The sequence below is a fragment of the Grus americana genome, chromosome 2 (genome assembly GCF_028858705.1).
Source record: "Grus americana isolate bGruAme1 chromosome 2, bGruAme1.mat, whole genome shotgun sequence".
NCBI classification, from domain to species: Eukaryota; Metazoa; Chordata; class Aves; order Gruiformes; family Gruidae; genus Grus; species Grus americana.
In genome coordinates, this window is record NC_072853.1 from 139,435,875 (window position 1) to 139,460,451 (window position 24,577).

Consider the following 24,577-nt stretch of genomic DNA (forward strand, 5'->3'; position numbering starts at 1 on the left):
GAGGGAAGAGCAATGGTGTAACAACCACAAACAAACTTCATCTCAATTTTAGTCCTGAACTTCACTGCAATTGTTATAAACAAGAAAAAATAAAGTTGGGAAGATATACGTTATTCTACTATACGTAAAAATGTAAAACAAAGCTACTCATAGGCAGTACATCCCTTCTAAGCTTACCTTGGCACCGTACTTTGAATAATTCATTTCTGTAAGCGTTACTGGCCGCAGTTTGTCAATATCTCCGAATGCCACTCCTGGAACATAGAGGGCACAAACAATATGGACCCACCTAAAACAGCAGATAAAATTAGGTTACCATTATCGACACTTTGTTCCTATATTATACTCACCATTTGCAGTTTTCAAAGTGCCTTGTAAACGTTACAGGTGCTAGAAGAATGCTTTTGAAGGAAAGTACATTAGCAGGGAGAGAATGCATCTTTGAAATTCAGCAGCTCACACACTGAACCACAGAGCAAAGCCACTGGGATTCTCTGCCTGTCTGGATCAAGGGCTGGGCTACCATCACCCTTCTGTTCTGATGGCTCTCACATAGGGCTCCACACTTTTTATGCAACATGAAACATACATGAAGATTTTGATATTACTTATAAAGCTATGGCAGATGGATACTTTCATGATGGGGCAGGGGGTGGAAGAGGAAGAACAAAATTTTATAGGTAGTCACAGCAACACTGAGCTCTAGACGTATAGCTATGAAGTACCTATAACACTGTTAGAGTTACACCTGTTAGGATCACCAAAACTAACTAGTTTTAAGCAACACGGGTAGGAGCTTATTCAGTTGTAAACATACCTGAGTTGTATTACAGAAATACCTATCAAACTCAGATGAACAGACTGTTACTTAGGTGTGCTCTTCTTCACTGGCCATAAAGAAACTGGAGGGTAATAGGTCTAAATCTTCAGCCCTGAGGGGCATAAAATGAGACAGCATGAATCTGGACCTCCATGTCTAGTAATTAAATACAACACAATGGTAAAGGCTTCAGCCTCAAGTCTGCCTTTGACAGACATCTTCATGATCTGAAGCTCTCAGTTACAAAAAGACAGCCTTGCAGCAGAAGACACGTTTTCTTCTTATGTAATGAACACTTTCTAAAAGATCCAACTCTCATTGTCACAAACCAACAGTTAGTGACAAACTCAAAATCTATTCTACGCAGCATGCACAACTCAAATCAACTGAGACAAACTATTTTAAAAACCACAGTGATGCTCTCCAAAATAATCTTTCTGTATCAAAATTCCAGAAATTATTTGCTACCCCTTGCTAAGTCACTAGGTAGGAACAAACTGTCATAGACAGAAGGTCAAGATTGCTACTTTCTGTTATCTTAAAACATTCAAGAAAACAGCCTTACAATTGCAGAGGTGGGTATCTACCACTTTCAACCCACAAACTCCCAGATGACATAGGATACAACTAGAGACTTCAGACATAACTGCGCTGAAATATCCTGTGTTTGACCCTTAGCAACTATGTTAATTCAGCACTTTATATATCACTACTGAAGACTAAAACTTCTATTCTAATAGGTCCTCTTCTACTCCCTGTATTCAAGAAGACTCATCATGATGCCAGAAACACTTTTTCCCCTGGCTCTTTCATTACCCACATACTGCAATTTTCCAATCTCCCTAAATACCAGGGGTTCAGCACACACCTGTTACCACCTACTTAAAGCTGCTGCTGTGCTCTTTTCTTCCAATCTTCTACCACCGTTTAGCCTATCTCCTCTCCCTCCTCTTTGTTTTGTGTGTCAATAAAAAAAATTCAACTGGGACCACAGCAATAAGATCCCGGTTTTAGCTGCACTTAAACAGCATGTTTATTAACCTGTTATTAACTGGCTGTCTACAGATGAGAGAAATACTGAAGCTGATGGTTATACTAATCAAGAGCTACATGTAACCCTGATTTCCCATGTTTCCCAAATCAGAACATTTCTCATCAGTGGTCCTTTAGACCTACAATGCTGGAATTTATCATATTCAGAATTATTAAGTTTCATGTTAATGGTATATGACTTATATATGCAAACAGAAATTCCAAAAAAGCAAGATATTAAAGGTTTAGTAGCATGCTCAAATATATATATACATTTAAGTCTTTACAAAAGAAAATAATAATCTTGCAATGTACAAAATTGGTGGACAGACTGTTTATTTAGCATTTTCAAAAAAAATACTCCATGATAATAACTGGATGACAGAAAAATCCCAGTATCAGTAAGACACTACTTAGAGGTCATTAACTCACTTTATAAGAAATTTCTCAGTAAATCCAACCTAAGTCACAACACTGACTGATCCATAGTGTCACAACTGACAACTCTTTTCACCTATGTATTTGGAAACAAGTTCTTACCCTACTGTTAAATCACTCAGGTTTGAGATACTAAGTGGTAAATTTCCTTTAAAACATGAAAGAGAAGAATGTCTATCCCAAATACACATTTACATGCAACAACTGCATTGCTTTGTCTTTACAGATTTTACTAGGGTTCTCCACATCCACAGAACGGTTTGGTCACAGCACTGTCAACTATTGGAAGACTGAAAGAAAATTTAAAGTTTAAAGATGAGTTACAACCTTGTCTTTAAATAACATGGTACAAATATGACAGCATGCCAGCTGCCAGAGAACAAGATGAGATACTCAAGTGGTCTGCCAAACTTCTGGCTGCTCAGATAGGGAGTAAAGCTCATCACTGTTTTTATTACAGGATAAACACTCCAGCATGCCAGCACAACCCTCTAACTTAATACAATGTTATATGCAAAAAATAAGATTCTTCTCATTACTATATGAAAAGTGCATCTTCTGCCTGCCTCCCCACAAAAGCAGCGCAGGCACGAGATACTCCTGCAGGGGAGCAATGGAGCACCCGGTACCAGCTCTGCCCTTCCACCCTGTATCGACTGGCAATCGTTTGGCTTAAATCACTACCATACCTTTACAAAATATTCTTCTACAAAAAAGTGTATGTGTGTGCATAAATGTCTATTTTGGTAAATATTATGCATTTACTAAAATAAATACCTCATTTAAATGCGCATACTCTACTCATTTTCGAATGGAATCAAAATATCTTTTTTTTTTTTTTAAAGCAAATACCACACACAGAATGAGACCTATAACCTTGAGATAAAGAGACTGCTTGTTTGTAAATAAAAACCATCTGAATTCTGTAGGGCTTCTTTTCTATATCCTTCCATCGATTTAACACGTGTTATATAGAACAAGTTTGTATAAACAGAAGTTACACATCTTCACAATCACTATTCTTAACAAAAATCCAAGGCTCTGGTTGGAGATTTTTGATAGTAAGTTTTAATACAGACTCCTAAATGTACCCTCCAAAGTTCAATATAAAGATACACATCTTCTACAAGCAGCTGCTTCTCAATTTAATTTGCACAGTTTTTTCATGCTCCACTGGTGTATTAAATGCTGCTGCACTCTGTAGGAGTTTATCTATGATAAACCCAACAGCTGGCTGCTTGCTTCACACTGACCTTCTCAAAATGTTTTAGTACATGTCACCCAAGTATTACAGTATTACAGATTTAAACTGCCATTTCAGTGTGATTGGCACACAAGTGCCTCATTTCTTTAACCACCTATATGTGAACTCAGACTTGAATCTTTATTAAAAAACATACACAAGTCAGTCAAGTTCACAGCTGAAGCAATTTCAGCTGCTTTTAATACCAGTTCTAAATATTTTCCTGCTCATTTGTTTAGCTGCACATGTTTTAGAAGCTTGTAATTAAGACAAATTGGGTAATCAAAGAAGAATAATCTTCCTTGTTACTTTACCATCCATTTAGCTTGGAGCAATGATGACAGATGTTGATTAGGGAAGAAAACTCCATACCGAAACAAGGACAGAATTCATGTTCTTGGATAACAGCATTTTGAGAAATAAAATTTCATAAATTCACATTTATGCTTGTGAAACTGAGAGGTAATGTGAAAAGGCTTCTGCTGAGAATTAAGCACCTCATTATTCTAATGATTCACCTTTCACATAGGAACAGAGAAATTTTTCCAACTTGACTATGAAGAGAAACTGAATAGGTTTGGTCTTGCCTTTGTGTAATCTCCAGCACCGATGCATATGAAGAATTTCTTTCAAAAAGGTGGTAAGGGGACAGAGAGCAATAGTAAGCTAAAGGATTCTGTTATTCAGTAGTCTCTCTCTGCTAGTATTTCAAGAATTGAACTAAATTGGGTTGCAGAGAACAATGAAAACATAATGGACAGTGCCTGCCCCAAGACCCTACACGTTGTCTGTAGTGCCCCATTATCCTTGAGAATTCAAATTTGTAAACATGTGATAGATAGAGAGCACAAGATGGTAGTTAGTATTTGTTTTTTCTAGTACATAAGCTCTATTCATCTGGGAGAATAAAGTTATATTTATTCACAATAGCCATATCACATTATCTAGCAGGTAGTAATACAATAATAATGATAATAAATTATTGTGTTAATGCCCACAATCACCAAAGCAGGCATGTGCTTCTGCACAGAGAACCAGTGTCACAGAGGAAACACTTCCACATTAACCAAAAGCATACTACAAATTTACAAGAAGAAATTTAAGCAATTTTTAAAATGCTGACTGTAGTTTCTATTAGGGTTATATGGGAAATTACATATATAGTGCTTATACCGCCTTACAGAACATGGGAATAAAAAGGCTGAAATAAAATTTGCCAGGTGATATTGACTCTCACATTTCCTAACTGTTAGACAATTGACTTTAGTCTTTAAAAAGATTTTTTCCATACAGTAGCACTATTATTAAAATAGAAAACAAAACTGGGAAGTACAATTTGTTTAATTGTGTACCAGCTTTATAAGGGAGATGCACAGACACTGTCCAACCTAAAATCAGAAAATGAGGATCTGAATCCCCAAAATATTTAAAAAGTATGGGGTCAAAATTATCCACTATAAATCCTGACTCACTTGTGTAACTTTTTTTTCTTAATACCACAGTATTTTCTTCTACTTTCATCGTTTCCCCTAAGATGCATGTAGAAGACATGAAGGGAAAAAAAAGATTTCTTTTACATGCTGTATGTATATCTTTAAAATGTATATTCAGTGGAGAAAAGTAGATGCCTCCAAAGGTTATTGCTAGTGTCTTCATGCAATGGTCAAAGTTCAGTGTTATGAATACCCTCGTTATCTCTTTATTCCCAACACAAACTCAAATCATTTTTGCTATCAGGAAAAAAGACAAACTAAGGGAGAAATACAAGGGCATGTACAATCTAATCCCCAAAACTTGAATCAACTTACAACATTTTAATACCATATTTACTTTTCTGAAGACAGACAACACAGCATGTCAAAAAAAGCTTTCCAAAACATCATCCCGAGATCTGCTAAGCTTTTAATGATGGCAGGACCAGATCATTACAGTATTAGCAACAGTAAAGTCTGTATAAGACTGGAAAGTAAAAAAAAAAAAAATAAAATACAGCAAATACTAAAGAACTAAGGGGGGGGAAGGGGAATAAAAAGTAAAGACAGATAGGGATATGCTTATGCATATATTATAAGACAGCTGTATACTTAAACAATAACATAAAAAAGCTTACTAACACATATAAGATTAAACTTTTGCTTCATTTTAACTCACTTCCTTGCATTTATGCAAGTCTAACTAGGGAACTCTTCACAATGAGTAGGAAAAACCACGAAGACCACTACAAACCAGAGGGTGAAGAAAGAGCAAGGACATTGTTATATTTTGTGATTTGCTAGTACAAAAGATGTTGTTCTACAATATATACCTAAGTGTAAATAGTAATGTGACTATGAATTCATATTAAAAAACACAAAAGGTTTTACAGTAACACATGTTGACATTTCTGAATTTTACAGTACTTAAAGAATTTGTACTAATACTGAATATTCAACTGGATTTTTTCCAACTCATCCATCATTATCAGTAAGACATACGAATATAAGAGTCTGCAGACATATCTCAGATACATTCAAACAGGATTAAGAAAGCTTCTCTTTCCTCTGAGCAGTCTTACCAACTAATTATTGCCATCCCATGTTAACATAATCAATGAAAAGCTTGTAACAGGCCCAGCATCTGAAAACTTTGTATATAAATTGCAGGCGTGTGGTAATATAACTGTAAAATGTATGGAAAAAGAACTCAGTTGTCATGGTCTAACAAACAAACAAAAAAACCCCCCACAAACCAAAGACAACCCACCAAAAAACAGTAACAGCAGCCATAAATCAGATATCACTGATAATTCTGCTCTCTTCTTTACTGTAGAAAATTAATTACTATTAATATCGACATCTTAATTTATTTTACAAATATGGCAGGAATGGAAGACATCACATTAATGTGTTTATTCTCAAATTAGACCCGAACTCCATGCTAAAAAGCCCATCTCTGGCTGGAAATTATCAGAAGTGAAGTACACTCTCAAAAATCAAGAACATAATTTTCATCATTCAAAATAATCATAACATACTAGGCCTGTCTGAATACTTTTTAGCACATCTTCAATATTTTTTTCCCCATCACCTAACATCAGTGACATTCAGTCCTTAGCTCTCCTAAAAAGAAGCATGGGGTTGTCCTCCCACTTCCATCTTATTTGAAAGTGAATAGACTTGAGCAGAGTCTGTGCAAGATTGCAGTGACATTACCTTGCATGAAGCAGAATACTACAGAAAGGATAAAGGCTACTTTTCCTTCCTTGAAATGGAGCACATGCTTTGATTCTCCCAATGGCCACATACTTCTCCCAGTTCAATACGACAAGAAGTCTGGAAGGTGTTTTCCCCCTCTGCTGCAAGCTTCATCATTCTTTTTTGTGGCATTATTAACTAAAGAAGAGAACTTTGGTGTTTTGCTACTCTTCAGGACTAACCATGAAAGAAGCACAATCCTAGTAAGGCATAAAATGCAGCTTTCTGGCAGCTGATTAAATTGAACTAGCAGAACACATGCTCAAATTCTACAGTAGCTGACAGCAGATACTGAACACTACAAGCTCAGTCACTGTCAGAGAACTACTGTGACCAGCCACACCAGCTGTCTTTGCTAGAACATAATACTAGTATTCAGCAGTGAGGCTCAAGGGACTCAAACCCTGCTTTTCTCACTGCAACCTCCCAGCTTAAGCAAACCCAAAACAACTACACAATTTTTGTTAAGTTTCCAATCCCTAGTCCCTGCTGTCAATAGTTCAAGCCATTGGTTATGTGAGAGAAGTCTTTCATGTCATTATCCTTGCAGATGTCTGAATACCCAGTAAGAGTTTACAGTGTATTAACTCTCTCCATACAGGGAACCTTTTTGTTTAAATGTATACTGCATTCCTGATGCAAACAAACAAAGTCTTTTTCAAGACTCCCATCACCTTAAATAGTATGGATTTTTTCTTTAAAAAGATGCACCACACAAGTAGTTCAAGGGAACAAAGAAAGACCTTCTAGTATATCCACTAAGACACCTATATACATATAGCAATACATGGTGACTTTGTACTGAAGAACAGGATTTATCAGTCCCTGAAGTAAATGGTGATCTTTGTTTCACTTAGGTACATCTTTTGCTCACAGGTCCATAAATCTTCATGCTCAAATTTATCTTAAGACAACATCTTCCTAATATTACAATGGGCATGAAGAATATTAGGAGCATACAAAAAGTTAGGTGATTGACTATCCAAAGTGCACCCAACTCAAAAGTGAGGTGAGAGACAGAGGATAGCAACAACAAAGTTTAATTTATGACATGGTCACCTACAGGAACAGACTAGGGCAAAACTCAATCTTTTAAATGTAAGATAACATCAAATTGAAAACATCACTACTTCAGTCTTACCTGCCTGCATCAGTCTCCTTGAAGATCCCATCCTGGTTAGGACACAATTCACAACTAGGTGTCACACCACATTTGCAAGCGTCACAAAACCAAGGTTCCGTGGAATTTTCTGAAGCTGAGCTCATGATAGAGTCACTCTCTCCATCAACACCATAGCAACCTACACACACGAAAAACGAAGACCAGTGTAAGACAACTGTAGAAGCAGACAGTTGTCAGTTATGATTTCAGCAGGAAACATACACACATATACCTTCAGAGGAATGATACTGAGAGCCTCAAGAAAGCTTACAATATTTTTGCAAAGATTATCTTTAGTGGAAAATTTACATTTTTGAAGAGTTTCTAATTCTAAGAAGTGATCTATTTTATGTGACTGTCTTAGATTACAACTGAAAAACAAGAAGAAAAAGGCTGGTTTACTTTATTCATTTAGCAACACTTCTTCCAGACTATCCATTAAGAAGGAAAGTAAAACAACCAACAAAGACTGAGAAAATCTCAAAGCATTTTTTCAAATAAAGAAATATATTTCACGTTAAATGCAACTAGCTAAGGAATTTGTGAGCATTTGCAGGCTTCTCTTGGATATTCCTATCATTCTCCTTCTCCCTACTCTGAAAATGAACATTATTGGTGGGGGGGGGTGTTGTTGGGTCATTTTAGAGGTTGATTATGCCAGTAGTATCCAGTCAACAAACATGCACTCTACATGCATTCTGCAGCCAAATCAACTAAAAGAGAATATACATAAACCCACTATTTGCATACTTTAGGGGTTGTAGGACTGAGCTTGAAAGACATTCTATAACTTCAAAACTGAAGTATAGTTTGCAGAGCACAGACTGACAGTTTTGAGAAACCACACTGGTGATTGATGAAGTATATTAATTTTTTTTAAGCATTCTTATTTTTACCTGGTTTTAAATTATGGCTAGACTCAATCATTCAGTTTCTCCATTCCTCTTTAGTATATCCACTTTATTCTTTATGATCGTTAATAATCACAAATTCAGGAAAACAGTATTTTTAAAGTGATTTAGAAGCTTGTTATTTAAATTTTGCACAAGAATAACAGTAGTATTATTACTGCTGCAAATGACAAAAAGGAAGATTTTAAAGCTTATCACCACAAAACTGTATTTCTGCATATGCCACATTTTGAACATTTATCTGTTATTCAGAAAGACAAAAATATGATTTCATTGTCAACACTCAAAACACAGTAGAGACTTTACTAAAAGATTAAATTCAGCTATTTGTCAAATACAGTGATCAAGTCAACATTTGTGCTTGCAGAACAGTTAAATTACTGAATTCTGCAATTAAATAGCAACATGATTTGTTACTTTGGTTCATTACCCACTGACTGTAATAAAATAGTGTCGGTGCTCTAACTCCCCTACTGACAGAAACAGAGCTCTGCGTAGTAAACTAAAGCTACATTCAGGAAATAAGCAATAACACTGTAGGAATCATTTAAGAAATATAGTCTTTGATTACAGAATGAGGTTCATCAATAAGAATTAAAATAAGAAGCCAGAATGTTTCTTTTCATTATAAAAGTATTCCACAATCAAAGGACAAGTAATGTGCAGAAGTGCATTCACAGACAAGTTTCATTAAGTATATAAAAGATTATATAGTTCACACATAAGGTAACTCCATTTTCTTTATAATGTGGCATCAGCTTTAAGAAGTATTCCAGAAAGTCATTGTTAAGCTCTACTAACGCAATCTTGAATACATGCCAGTAAAGCTACTTTTAAGCAGGTACATTAACGTACAAACACACAGCCCTTTGATATCATTTGATGAATAATTAAGCTTTTTATAATTCCTACAGACTTCTTAATGTATTAATGTTTTTCTAAATGTACTTATTAAAAATTACCTAATGCTATAGAAGCAGTAATACTGTCATCAATCCATATGGCAAAATAAAATCAGTTTCTTTCAAACACTGATGCATCTTCATCAATTGAAAGTAATTAAATTTGCTTTTCTAACCTAAGTGCCATCAGTCTGCTAAAATTAGAATGGTGACTTCCCCAAACTGTCTCACTTTCATTCTGAAACAGCTGCCTTATTATACTTATCAGTAACTTATACCTAGTTATTTTTTCATCCTTCTTCCTAGAAAATGACACACACATGCTGCAATTATTTTCATCCTTATCATCTGTGTTGACATTAAACTTGGTTTCTATAACAATACAAATCCAGGTCCTTTTTTCGAGTAGATAAAAAAAAAATTTCTGGATTTTTAACTCAATTTTTTTTGGTCCCAATTTGTACAGAAGTCTTAGAGACAGCTTTAAAGAGTTTAAGATCTCTAACATACAAGGAGGCATTTACTCTTTTCCCTAACTGCCATTTAGCAAAAGCTAAACACCATACTGTTATAACCAGCAAAAGGGGTGGTCATTAGCTGGAGAAAATAGACTAGATTACCATTAATCATTGCTGATAAATACATCAAAACAGTCTTGTCCACAACAGAGCTGAAGAAAAGGAAATCCAGCCCATAAGACTGCTGTCAGCTTGGTGTACACTGTTAAATAACGCTACAAAGCTGCAACACAAAGCCTTGTTTGCTACAAAGCCATGTAAGCAACAAAAATGCTGCACTCAGCGGTAGCTTTTTATACCCACATATATCAAATTGTTACCTTTAACCACCAGGAAAAACAACTTCAGTGCAAAGTTTCGGAGAAGGTACTTTGTAATTGTTCCTGACTGAGTAGTGGCATGGACCAATTTCAGTTTGCTACCAAACATGTCTGAAATCTACATAATACGTCTTCAGAGTTTACTTTCTAGAAGGAGTTAGGACTAATGTATACACATAGTGGAACAAAACTCAGCTTTATAAACAATACTTTTAAATAGGTAATTAGGTAATGCACCATAAATAATTTCGACCCAAGTCTTGAGACCCAATAGCAGAAGTTTACATTTGATCTAATAACACTTAACAAAACGAAGAGCTGAGTCCCAAAAATTAATTAGAAAACACTTGTTAAGCTGTATTTTTTATTAAGGATACACAAGTATTTTAGCCCAGAATTTTTCCTGTTTGCTACAATGAGTCATTAGAAGCTTTTGGGTTGTTAAGTGATAACAGAAACCAAAGGAGAGGTCAAATTTCATCAATGCAATATCCATATGGATAATACAAATCTGTGGAACAGCTGCATACATGAAATGTCTGCAAAGCTACAAACTATAAGAAAGATGACAAATCTTGCACGTGGTTTTGACACCAAAAAATCAATACATATATGAAAATAATTAAATTCCTTTAAAAAAAAAAAACCTAGTAGTGAAAGTTCCTTGCAGGCCAAAAATATATAATGAAGCAAAAAATTGCTAGTAGCTCAATTTTAAAATAATAAAACTTTCATGATTCAAAACCAGCAAAATAACTCAGAACAAAATCAATGACAAAATATATTTGTCCTGATTGATGTCACTTGACATTAAGATACCAGATGTGTACAGGAGCAGATGTAATGGTTGTTTTTCAAATGTACAAGGAAAAAAAAAAACCACAGTTTATTTCACTTCAATTGAGATATGAAGGCAAGAACAGTTTCAGAACAAAATCCTATTGCAGAAATATATCAGTTTTGCTAAAACCTAGAATTTCAGTCTAAATGTGTGTATTTGGAACAATGAAAAGCTAAGATCATTATAGCATTCATGTGAAAGAGTTTGAAGTCTCTGCCAACTTCAAATGAGAGCAAGGATATTAATCTGTTCTCCCATAATCAGTGCTCTGATCACATGTGGTAGTTAACTGTAGAACAAATACTTTAATCTCTTCTGTGAGTTGCTTCACTTATATATATAAACATTATTTATTGTACCATATGTTTACTAATTCTGCAGCCTAACCACAGCAGGTCAAAATTGTTCCAACATACTGAGAAACAAAAAACTTCAATATCTTACAGTTTTTCAAGAAATAATAACTTTCTGGTTATTAACTAGCAACCATAATGAAAACCCTGGCAAAGCTAAGGAATCCTGCCCACCTAGTAAGCATCGACAGTGTCAAAATTTAAAAAATAAATTTTCAAAATTTCTCAATATGCTGACTTTATTTTTTCTCTAACTGCCAACAGAAAAACTCATTTAAGCAGATAAACATCACGTTTTTAAACAACAGAATGCTATATATACACCTTGTCAAAATTCAGCATTGTGGATAAACAGATTCTCAAACACATTTAAGCAAGCAGATGCAATTAACTAACTAATGAAAAAAATGAACTTGCACTTCTAGATCACACTTTCAGTGGCTTGCGCTTTCCAATTTCAAGTAACCTTACAATAGTTATGCTAAGGGATTTATATTTCCCTTAAGTTGAAACTGGGGGATTTTCTACTGCATGGCTGTATTTGAATTTTTGTGTATTAAATCAGACCTACAGTACAAAATGCACTTGATAAAAAAATCTAAATGCACTTTTCTCCAAGTCTGTCTGAAAAGTTACAATATATAGATCAAGAGTTTTTAAAAACAGTTGTATTTTCACCACAGTAATACTCTTTTATGTGTAACAGACAATTGCCTCTAAGTACATTATTTTAGGACCCTTAAAACTGCTGAGTACAATAAAGGTTCAACTTATTACTGTCTGCCTTCTTTTCCTATGCTGAAAGAATTACTTTAGTCCCATTAAAAAAAAAAATTAAAAGTATTATTTTTATGACTCTCTAAAATGTATAGATGTGCAGATACAAAGCTGCAGATTGATAAATCATCCCATTCTAGTATGAAACAGTTAAGCTGATGAGCAAGAAACAGTTGTCCAGCTTTACTGTATGAATTGTTGGAAATTGTTGGGGTTGGAACAGAAAGCAATATAAGAGCTCACTACAAGTAAGTCTCTCAAGCAACATCAGGAGGTAATATTTAGGTTCTTACTAAAAGCACTGCAGTTGTGTAGACGGTGTGACTACGTAAAGACTGAAAGGACAACAGATTCTGAATTTTGGATCTTTAGAATACCTCCGAGAGCCCCTTTTCAACTACAGTTCATTAAATCTTCATGTTTGTATATTCTTAGATTACTGTATCACAACTCCATGTCTGCCACTTCATTGAATACCTCTTACACTAACCAATAAAACTGGTTTAGTGTAATTTTAACCTATGAATTTTAACACATGAAAGTCAAGAAGTTCAAACTCTTGCAACGTTTACTGTTCCACAAACTGCATCTACATATTATGATTACGGCCAAGTTGTCTATTGAATGTATGTCATTTTATACAGAAAACAAACTTTTTTTTATTTCCTGATTTTAAAGTCCTTGTACTCTGTCAATAGCTTATTTTTTCATGTGATTGTCATTAAAATGAAACTACAAACACTTTAAAATGCTACCATTAAAACAATTGTTCTGAAATTTATACCACTGAGGGAAACAGGAAGAGAGACCTAATTCTTGCCCTGGCTGCATCTGTTCCTCTGTCTCTCTGGAAGGGTACTTTTTTGCCAAAGAGAACATCTGCATACACTAAATACATCTACATATACTCTGAAATATAATCTTACTATAAAGATCATGAAAACATGAACTTTAAGGTAAACTGTTGCTGTGAGATCATAGCATTTAAAATACATTACATTCAATCCTTAATTGGACCAACAGTTTAGAATAAAGACTCACACATCATAAATTCAGAACAGTATTTTTATTTAATAAACTGAGAGTACTAAAGTACATGATTTTGCAAAATAAATTTTTATACTAGACAGCAGCAGACCAGGGTAAGTGGCAAAATTAAAATGCAAAAACATTTTACTACACTGTAAAGCATATGGTGACTACACTATTGCTTTTAGCAAGAGAAATTTTATTCCCTGCCATACGCATCACAGGGAAATAAGAAACAAATAGAGGGGATGGAAAAGAAACAGCTGGAAAAATGTAGAACTTCTCTCATTTAATTCACAGCAACTAACCCAAGGGCAATAGCTGGCAAGCGTACTACCTACAGTTGTGGCATATGCTATGATACACACCAGACATATTCTTCAGACATGCTGCAATCAGTATGTCAAAAAAAAAAAAGACTCCACAGTTGGGGGTGATTACAAGATCTCACCACAAAAGCATTTATCCAAAATGACAGATTAGCACCTAAAGAAGATTTTTATAAAAAGAAATGAGAATTATCTCCAGACAGAGGTAAGCACACCAGAAAGCAACTGTACTACTACAAATCCAGTAAGAAAGATTTTTTCCCTAGCAATGTAAACATTTTTACTTTTTTTAAAATATGAAATGAGAACAAATTTTTAATTGATAGACTTATTAAGTAATTACAGACTGTTTAGACATAAAAGATGAATGCAAAGTATAAAAGTAGGTATTAAATTAGTATTACATGTATGCTACTTTTATAGTTTTAAAAGCAGTTACAGATTTCTGTCATTTTGGACCAGTTATTTCCTCCACAAAGTTTATACATTTTTGACATGTGTCTGCAGAGCAAAGACAGCTTCTGGACAAGTGATGCAGGCCATGCAGGTGATACGAACATCACACAGCAAACAGTTGCATTGCTAGAAATTTAGGTTCTTTTCCAATCTCAAAACTTGTCAGTAAGGCAAGTAAAAATGTTTATTAAGGGCCCATGACTCTAGGTCTGAATCAGAATCCCCCTCTAACTCTTGGCCATGTTGCTATGTTCCACATGAGTGCTGGCAGAGTTATTCCCAGATGAGTTATGACCCCTCTTTTCCTACAGAAGACCTCATGTAATAGCTGAGTAACGCAAGCGAGTAAACCTAAATGAACACAAATCATGACTGAACAGGCAGCCGCTGTACCAGGTAGTCAAAAGGAAAAGGTGCTAGTACCAAGTACCCAGGTGCACAAATAATGCAGCAGTAAGCTACCTCGTGCTAGAAAAGCCAAAGCTTACTGGAGCAAGGAAGAATGGAAATCTAGACCTTGTCTGACTTGAAACACAAGGCAACTTTAACTTACTCTCTGAAAGAGGGTAACAGATTCTTGTCAACAACTATGCTGGTATGCAGCCATTTAGGGATCACCACTGGAAGACTTACCTTCACATGAAGGGGACACGATACCACATCGGACTTGGCCTTTGACCAGTAGCTACAAGTAGAGCAAGAGACCCCCCCCGTCCCCAATGAAGGAAGGGAGCCCTGGTGTCCAGAAGAAGTAGGCTCGACTCAAAGGGCAGCATTTTCACAGCTAATGAATAACTTCACATTAAATACAGAGGTGGCCACCATAGAAAAACCTTTTCCAGTCACCTGAAAGGTTCTGTGGGAGACAGAAACTTCATCTTCAGCAGAGCACAAAGGCACAAGCCAAGGGTATAAGACCCTCCCTGTGAAGTAAAACAGTTTCTGTAATAGTCAACAAGGAGAGAGAAAATAAGGTCTTCCGGGAAAGAACAATCAAATCACCAATATCATCATTATGTGGGTCCCTGGGTGGGACAACAGCTGGGTGTGAAAGGAGTGTACTTCCTTCCAAATAAATATCTATAGTGCTATAGAAAAGTAGAGAAAAATCTGCCAATTTATAATACAACTTGAAATTGCATACAAAAACTATGAAGAAAAATCCTGGGGTATTCCAGCAGCTTTGTTTGGACATTTCAGGATAGCAGGCATTTTGGGTTTGAGATTCTTGAGAAAAGACAACTGCTAAGTATCAAAATCAGTTCACAGAAAATGGGCATATTATTCTTCCCAACTGCAGGCAAACACAGGTAGACAACACTGCATCAATTTCCATCCAATTCATAAATAGAAGCCTCTTCATTCAATACTGTGCTAGAAACTGCATTTTCTAAGAAACTCAAAAGCTCAAATATTAGAACAAATTTCAGGACACAGCATGGTGTCTGCAGTCACAGCAATCTACCTACTAAAGAAAACCTGCAAAAATAAGAACAAATTCTTGGATTCCAATGTGTTTACAAAATAGACTCCCTTATTACTGGAACACATTTTTCAAACTACAAAGCAGCTGCGTATAGTACAAAGGACTTCTTAGAATACAGCCTATGTCCATGATCTGCGCAGACAGTTATAAGGTACAGATTAAAGCCAATGATATTAAGACTAAACCTTTATTAATAGAGTGCTTCTATTAACACTAAAAAAATAATTCTCAAGGTTGCAAGCAACATTTACATGATTAGACAGTAATTAGTTCTTCAACTACTTCTCAAGCGACTTGAATGACTAAGCCAACAGGAACAAAAAGTAATTGTTGCATTGCATTTTGGTTTGACTGCAACTTCTTTGTGGTAGTCTGTGTCTTCATTTATTTCTCATGCAATCAGAAGTAATATAATAAGCCAATGACCACTGGGTAGGAGTGCAGAAATCTCTAAGTTACTGAATGTATGTATGTATAAGATCACTGAATCAAATTAAAGCCTAAAAGGTTCTAAATTTTTTAATAAAAATCTTGATTTGCTGCAAGAAACTATTTAAAAAATTACTGAAAAAAGCTCTGATTTAAAGTAGTACCTGCTCTTACTGATCATTATAAAATATCAAAGTACAGAAAAAAACCACCAAAAAAATATGTTCATTTCTACTTAAAACTCTATTACTGTATTTACAAATTGATATACATATCTAGCAATGAAACACACACATAAAACATCAAGTAAACTTCCAATTGTATTCACCATAGATTTGAAGTTCAGCTTGTTGCTGGGGAAATTTACACTTTTATCACAGTCAATTACTTTCACCTACTCAGACTGCTTATTTATTTCTAAAACTTCACCTATTCAAACAGAACTTCACGACTGCTTTACATACGGTTTTAAGTATTTATTATTAAAATAAATTGTAAACAGCTAAACTTTCAAACATAAGTGTGAAAAATTAACCAACATCCTCACTCAATAAGCTTGTACAGCTCCTAGAATTTATCAGAATAAACTAGCAATTTAAATCTTCTGAATTCATCTATTTTACTTTGTTGCAATAACAACAAAAGAAACATATACACATTGTACTCTTTATATCAGTGGGACTATAGGGAATCTTTGCCTATAATACTTTAAAAAGAAGAATGGCAGTGATTACTTTTAGACAGATTTTGAGCTACTAAAATTCAAGTGACTTATAAACTATGGAAATATTTTCCTGTGGAGGAAAGCCAGCTATAACCTTACCTTTTGTAGGTACAAAGGTTTAGTAAGCTAAACAAAATGAGGAAGTGATCTTGTGGGGATTTTTAAGGCATTCCTCTGGAATAAATAACAAATTTGCCATCATTTTATTCTATAAATGTGGAAGATCATTTTTCTATCACAATCATTCTGCACTTTAATATGACTTAACTGCACAATCATTAAATAAATTTTTCAGAAGACTTTTCAGGGAGCTCCATGGCTTTAGGGTTTCAGTGTACTGACTGTATATAATGTTTGGGGAATTCTCAAATATGCATTCATAACTATCATCAAAAGACACTTTCATTTGATTTTTCTTTTCTCATGAGTTAATATTAGGCTGTGCTGGGGAAAAAAAAAATCTATCAAGATTCTGTAAAACTAACTTTTAGTAGTTTACTGCATCTCAAATTGAATATATTCTGTGTATTACTTTCCAAAAACTTCACAGACAGAGGAAGGAATTCTGCAAGCATACTAAGACACCTAAATTTAGGAGTCTAACACTTGTTATAGTCAATGAAGACCTGACTAATGCCCTCAAAGGTGCCTAGAGTACGATTCAGCTCATCATAAATTAGCTCAACTAAATTGCTCTCTAAGCTCCATTGACAGTACTGATTAGCTCTTCAAAGGACTGCAATGGAGTTCAGGAGTTAGAGTACATGTTGACACTTAACATAAGGCACCTGAACCTGAGGACAGAAATTCCATCCTCAGTTTCCTAACTGATGTTAAGCAAAGAATTGAACTACAGCTCAATGTGTGAAAAAAACCCTGTTTTGAAAGAATTCTCACTCTACTATGGGAAAACAAAGGGAGGTAGGAGATTAAGAAAAGCACTTCCTACTTGAAAAGGCAGGCTAAACGGCTCAAAAAAAATTTTAAATGACAGGAGTTACATAAATTAAATAAATGCCTTCTATGCTTCTGAAGAACAAAACCCTACCTTCGTTTAATTTCAAAGACTGAAGTAGCCTATCTCATTTTCCTGGGAAACCTTAAAAAAAAAGTGAAGCCCTGAAAAGGTACAGGATATCAGAAATGCTAAAAAAACCCAAACCAAACAAAAAAAAAACCCCACCACCCAACCCCACCCTTATTAATGAAGAAAAAAAAAACCAGGGTTTTTTTTTCAACTAAATAGGTATGCCTCTCTGTATTAATGCCTACCCTACCTTCCATCTCAAAAGCAAGAGCTACCACACAATACAGCCTCACCTTCCATTCTTACTTACAACTAAATGCCATGGACAATTCCTTTCTCTCCTCCTCCCCATCTCTCTGCCTTTTTGGTACAGCAAAAACATATGTAAAAAACTCTTTCCTTTTAGAAGGCCTCCCATTCTCGTGATCTTATATCACAGTTATGCAATAAATTTGTATACTGCAATAGGCAAGACAAAAATACATTTAATATAATATCCTAAAGCCCTGAAAATACAATCTACAGCTCCAGCATTTGCACACTGTGATTCATTATATAGGTATCTGTAGACCATGTCCTGTCCCATAGTTGCTTATATTTGCTCTGCTGAAGTAGAAGACGGATGTTTCACCACTAAAAAGGATCCATGCAGTATTACAAAAAATTACCTGCCAGAGTTCAAAGGCTTCTTTCTTTTTTTTTTTTTTTTTGAAGAAACCAAGTCAAAACTTTTAGCAAAAGCAAAGCATATGCTTTCCTCCTGCAACAAGAGTGAAGGGTTGTATTACCTTCATGCACTGTTATTCCACAGTTGTCACACTGGATTATTTCATCAGCATCTTCACTGTTATCTCCAAGACAAACGCAACAAATCAAAATATGGTCCATTTTCTGGGAACTCCAATTTTGAGACTTCTCAAGGATCAATGAGTCCTAATATTGAAAAATGAAGACAAACAGATTACACTAGGAACTTCAATTTTATTTAAAACAAAAGATCTGTTATTTGCGCAATTTTGAACAAAAAAAAAAGGAAAATTATTTTCACAAGAATAAAAGCTTCTTTGCTGTCAAAACATTCAAACACTTCAGCCACAAATGTAAGAGCTTGGAGATAGGATGGATACAATCTGATCTCAATACACCTAGAGATCTGTTAAGATCCAAAGGCGAGAGAAGGGTTTTTTTTCTTCAGATAGAAACGTGTGTCTTTAAACCATTTATGTTCTACAAAAAGGAACCAATACACACACCTAAGAAAACATTTAAAAGCAAAAAAACCCCAAAACCACCAAGGCCAAAGGTGACCTTCAAATGTCCCAATATTCAGAAAAGTTGCATCGTTTTGTTAAAATTTGCACCTTCCAAAAAAAAAAAAAGTCACATGGATCTGAAAAATCTGAAAATAAACAGCTAACACAAGCCTGCCAAGTCTTCACTTATGTAAAATATAACAAATTATCAAGTCAGTTCTATTTTGTTGTAATGCTAATTTACACATCTCCATGCAAAACCATATGATTTATTAAAACTACAACAACTTATTTTCTTCTGATTATATACAGGAGTAAGGATTTGCAGAACAAGTACATTGCTCTGTTTTGGCAACCTTCACTGTGAACTACATCACTTAAAATGAATGTGGCTTTTACTATTAATTTGTCTAAGAAAACATAGAGATGTATTTCACAAACCAAATAAAGCCGTATACAATTTTTTTTTTCATTAACAACATCTAGGCTTCTTCTTATTTTCATTGTGAAGTACAGCCACTGTCTCTTCTACAAAGTTTCATAGCTTCCATACATTTTCTTTTATTTTTATACTAAAAGCAAACATTGAGCTTGAACTACTTTCACTGGTGATATGAAGGCATATAGGAAAGTGGGAAATTAGGCACACTAGTAAAAAATAATCATTGCAGGATAAAGAAGTAGTAATAGTTTCAGTGCCGAGGCTGACCGTTCAATCCTAAATGGCATCCATTCAAAACATTAGAGATCTGAGAATATTCCAAAACTGCTGTGGTATCCTACCAGGAAAAAAAAAAATAAGGTGGAAGTATGCCCTCTCAAACATCTTTTTCTCATTCCAAACACCCATTTATGACATAAAACATAGCACCAATACTGTGCCTGTGTAGCCTAAGCAGATGAAAAGTATCATGACTACTACCTGAAGCAGGCATTCTTCCTCAAGGTTCTTAAATTCTGACACTAATCTATGCAATTATTTCATGATAGCCTCCCAATCTGATACAGTTTCCGCAAAAACTTTTCAGCGAATCATTAATGAAGTCTCTTTGTACTTTAGGTTTATCTAGGCAGTTATTTGGGAGGGTAAGGGGAGGAATCTTTGCTTGATTTTAAAGCAAGATAAAGGGCTACAATAACCTTACCACCTAAAGCTGGGCTCAAATAGTTTACCTCAAGTAATAGAGGTGGCTTGTTACAATAGTTTTGACCTAGGCAAGGTCAAACGCGTACTTCTAGCAGTTAGGAAGGGCTTCTGGATCTCCCATCCATTTTCTCTAAACAACATAAGGAAACATGACCTATAAAAAACCCCCTCATCTAGAGGTAAAAATGAAGATTATACAACATTTCTGCCAACATCCTCCTTTTAGGACAAAGTTGGAAAGCATTTTGAGGAAGGCAAGAAACTTCCACTTTTTTTTTCTTTTCAAAAATACTGTAGCCCATCATTACTCAAAATACCCACATTTAGCTTACCATTCACATTACAGATAGGAAAATGGCAGTAGCTACTCCCTAACTTTGGCAGATTGTGCAATGGCACAGGCTTCTCAGACCCATCTCACAACTCTACAGGAATAAGCTTTTTCTGACAGTACCTTTGACTTAAACTGTTATTTGCCTTCACTAACATAAGTTTAAAAGAAATTTGCGATCTCTACTTTTAGAGAAGCCTAAGGTCTGGTAATTAAAAAAAAAACAACCAAACAAAAAACCCCTCCAAAAATCAACGCAAACTATTACTTTAAATTAAACAAACAGAATTGCACTGTAAAAAACAACAGTGAAATAACACTGGCTGCTTAGGCAGTGAGAACATATGCAAACATGGGTAAAAAAAAAAAGAGACAAGGAACGATGGAAGGGCATCATATTTGGCTGTAATGTTGGGATCTCCATCCATTATGGTTTACCTTATGTGAAGACAGCCAACAGGTCAAACAGAGCAGCAGAATAACTTAATTTCCTACACAAACACGGAGAGGGAGTGATCTGGAACGTATGCTGCTCGCTCTCCCCTGCTTAGCACCTGGCAGACCCCATCCCAGAAGCTGACCCTACTTGTCTAAAGCATAGGAATTTTTACATGGAGATGGTAAATGCTGCCAACTCCTGAACAAGTCCTGTTCCCTACCCAAGCGAGAGAAAGGATTTCAGCTGAATCACTCTGTAATACCCATTTTTGTGGTGTTAATGAAGAAAGTGAGCATTATAAGCTATATACCTATATACCTCTAACTTTAAAGGAACAATAAAAAAAAATAAAATAACCACCTCACTGAGAATAGCAGAATCCCATGAAGTGGTAGCAATTATAAAAACAGTAAAGCACCATTTAGCTTTCTTTTCTAGGGTCAAGCATCATTAGTAGATAAGTTTGTCTTCTGTGCTTAAAATAGTAGAAAAGCATAGTATTTCATTGCAGCACAGGTTAAAATACTGTATATCCAGACCTCAAAATATTTTTGTAAAATGTAGACAAATAAAATAAAAATGACAGAGAAACAAAAACCAAACAACCCACTCGGAACACCCTCTCCAAAAAGTTAGCAAAGTAAAGGAAGAATGCATATTAAGGACACTACAACATGTTCAGGGTTAATTACCTGAACATTCTTTCATAAATTAATTATGCAGACATCTGTTTTTATGAAAACTTATCTTCTGCAGTGTAATGAGATTTGGCTAGACTTGTCTGTTACACAGCATTTTTTTTTTTACTATTTTAAAATATTGTAGTAGTGAAGAGTATACTGTTATAACACAGTTGAGTATCAATCTAAAAATCACAGTGTATAATCCAGTCTACAGACCCTCACTGTTGCAAAACTTCTTCTAAAGACCTATTCATAAACAGTACTTTGCTTTACATGCAGTAAAGATTAATTATCAGTTACAAAATTATAATTTGAACTTCAAATTTTCAAATTTTGATTTTATCTTTTGATCAATGTCCTAAATCCCAAGTAAGAACAGACTCTGAAGTCCATGCTTATTAAGAAGCTTTACAAAAGATACATCAGAGACAGCTCTGGCTTTCTGAAACAGGCCTAATTTTCCAAGTCAATGGAAATTATGGACATATTCAAGAATATATCCCTAAGAATGTAGGCTCACATCTCCATTTTGATATAGGAAACAACTCTGAAAGAAAACTGCCTATCTCTATTTGAAGTTCTCATCATCAGTATTAGTAGAGCACTTTCAGCTCCTGAGCCAAGAGAATACAGGTTACAACACTAGAATTACAGAGTTAGACAATGACAGAAGATACCTATACAAAAAGTAGAAAACTCCTATAATTATGTGGGGGTTTTTTATCACAATTATCACTAGTAATTAAAACAGCACAGCTCATTCACAATAATATATATAAATATATAACAAAGTACCTGAAACGGATGCCACTGATTCTTCCAAATACTATGTTTAGCTCCCTGCCATTTTACATATTAAAATAAATACTAAGTGGAACAGAAGAGCTTTAAATAGTGTCATACCGTTATCATTTATCAAATGTTACATTGACATTGTAATTATTTCCTGAAAATTGAATGTAGATTTTACAGCAACTCTTTTTAATTCATTCAAAATTTTGCTGCTGCAGGACATGAAGTCAACCATCCTGACAACCTAATATCTTAATTTTTCCACAGGCACAACCTTTACGGCAACTGTAATTGTACACAGGAAAAAAGTGCCATTATTAAACACTTAACAAATAATTTTCACATTCTACAATCAGAAGATATTTAATATATAATAATTCCCAAATGCTTTTTAGTACTGTAAGAAGTTACTTCATTTGTGAGCATTATAAGCAACTCCAACATAAATTATCATGATTCACCTATTTGACTTCAAAGCCAGTGTGCATATTTCCTTACTTAGAATTCTTCTATCAGTGAACTTAGCATTCAGACTTTGATGTTTGTCACAAAGAAGGGCTATGATAAACAATAACCTATCATTTAGCTATTTTATATGTCACAGATGCTTTTAACTTTTAGAACATTACAGATAAGCAACATTTATGCTAAAACAGAACTAAAAGTCTTATTAATAGATGTTGATTTGCATACTAGATCTCCTATTTGCTTTAGAACTATTCCAATCCCCCTAAAGCCAAGAGAAGTCTCTCTATTGACTTTAGTGGTATTAGATTGGCCAAATAGTCCAAGTAAGGTTATTTAATATGCAGTGCTTATTTAGCACAATTTTGCTTCTTTGCTTATTCCTGTAAACACAATTCCAGCCAATCAGTTTAACTTTTCAAATCAACAGAGTAGCTACTGGGGAGTAGCTTCCATTTGTCAACAGATATATTATAGAAAGTTGGTTGCACTACCTCATTACTCTTGCTTTGTGAAAGAGCCAGGCTATCATTTGTCAATTCCTCATCATCTGCATTATTCCTGTTAAGAACTTTACTTTTCTTCTTCTTGGATCCTCCATCACTAGCCGTGCTGCTATTATCTTCTTCATTACCTTCCTCATCATTGTCATCCTCATCACTTCCACTCCCATCATCTTCATCATCCTCATTATCTCCATCACTCCCCTCTTTCCGCAGTGCGTTTTTTCCCTTTTTTTTCTCAGCAGTAGGCCGCCAGTCATTGTCATCTTCACTATCATAGTCATCCATATCATTTAGTTCTTCCATCGACACAAAATCCAGCAAAGGTCGGTTCCTGCGCAGATTCCATTTTTTTGGTTCATTTGCTTGCTCATCAGCCACAGTATCAGGTTCAGCTGCTTTCTCTTTCTTCTTTTTTGGCTTTTCTTCTTCATCTTCTTGCTCTTTCTTTTCAGTTTTAATTACCTCTTTGTCTGCTGTTGGCACCTCTTCTTCAATGGAGCTTTTTGGTGGTTGCTCTTCTACTTTCTCTTCTGATGGTTCCTCCTCCAAGATATTTTCTTCTGATTCAGTACAGGAACCTTCACCACTGTCCTTTGATGCATCTTCACTCCCATGACCACTTCCTTCAGAATCTGTTGAGCACATGAAAATTTAAAAAAAGTTCCGACACAAATGTACCCCCAAAAATAAAATCTGTTGAAGCAAGTTGTTAAACAAAAGAATGATGCATGTTCCTCCCTCATAAGGTATTCCACCTATTTTTTCAGCTGGTGTCCAAATACTGCTATTTCAAGTGGTATGTTGAGAATCTGTTAAACATGAGTGCATTTAAGATGGCAAAAAAAAGATGGAGGAATTTATTAAATGAACATTAAATGTTCCTTTGAACTGCAGCTCATATTAACAATAAGCAGTAGCACAGAATAATTTC

At 35.0% G+C, this 24,577-nt stretch overlaps 1 protein-coding gene across 1 annotated transcript in view; it reads right to left on the reverse strand.

Annotated features, from left to right (window-relative positions):
* PHF14 (PHD finger protein 14) overlaps positions 1 to 24,577 on the reverse strand; it is a 168,737-nt gene that overhangs the window by 133,280 nt on the left and 10,880 nt on the right. Inside the window, exons 3-6 of the mRNA XM_054817113.1 lie at positions 23,635 to 24,278; positions 18,819 to 18,963; positions 7,908 to 8,067; positions 178 to 289 (exon numbers count right to left, since the gene is read on the reverse strand). Coding sequence (XP_054673088.1) covers positions 178 to 289; positions 7,908 to 8,067; positions 18,819 to 18,963; positions 23,635 to 24,278 — 1,061 coding nt within the window. The remainder of the gene's footprint in view (positions 1 to 177; positions 290 to 7,907; positions 8,068 to 18,818; positions 18,964 to 23,634; positions 24,279 to 24,577) is intronic.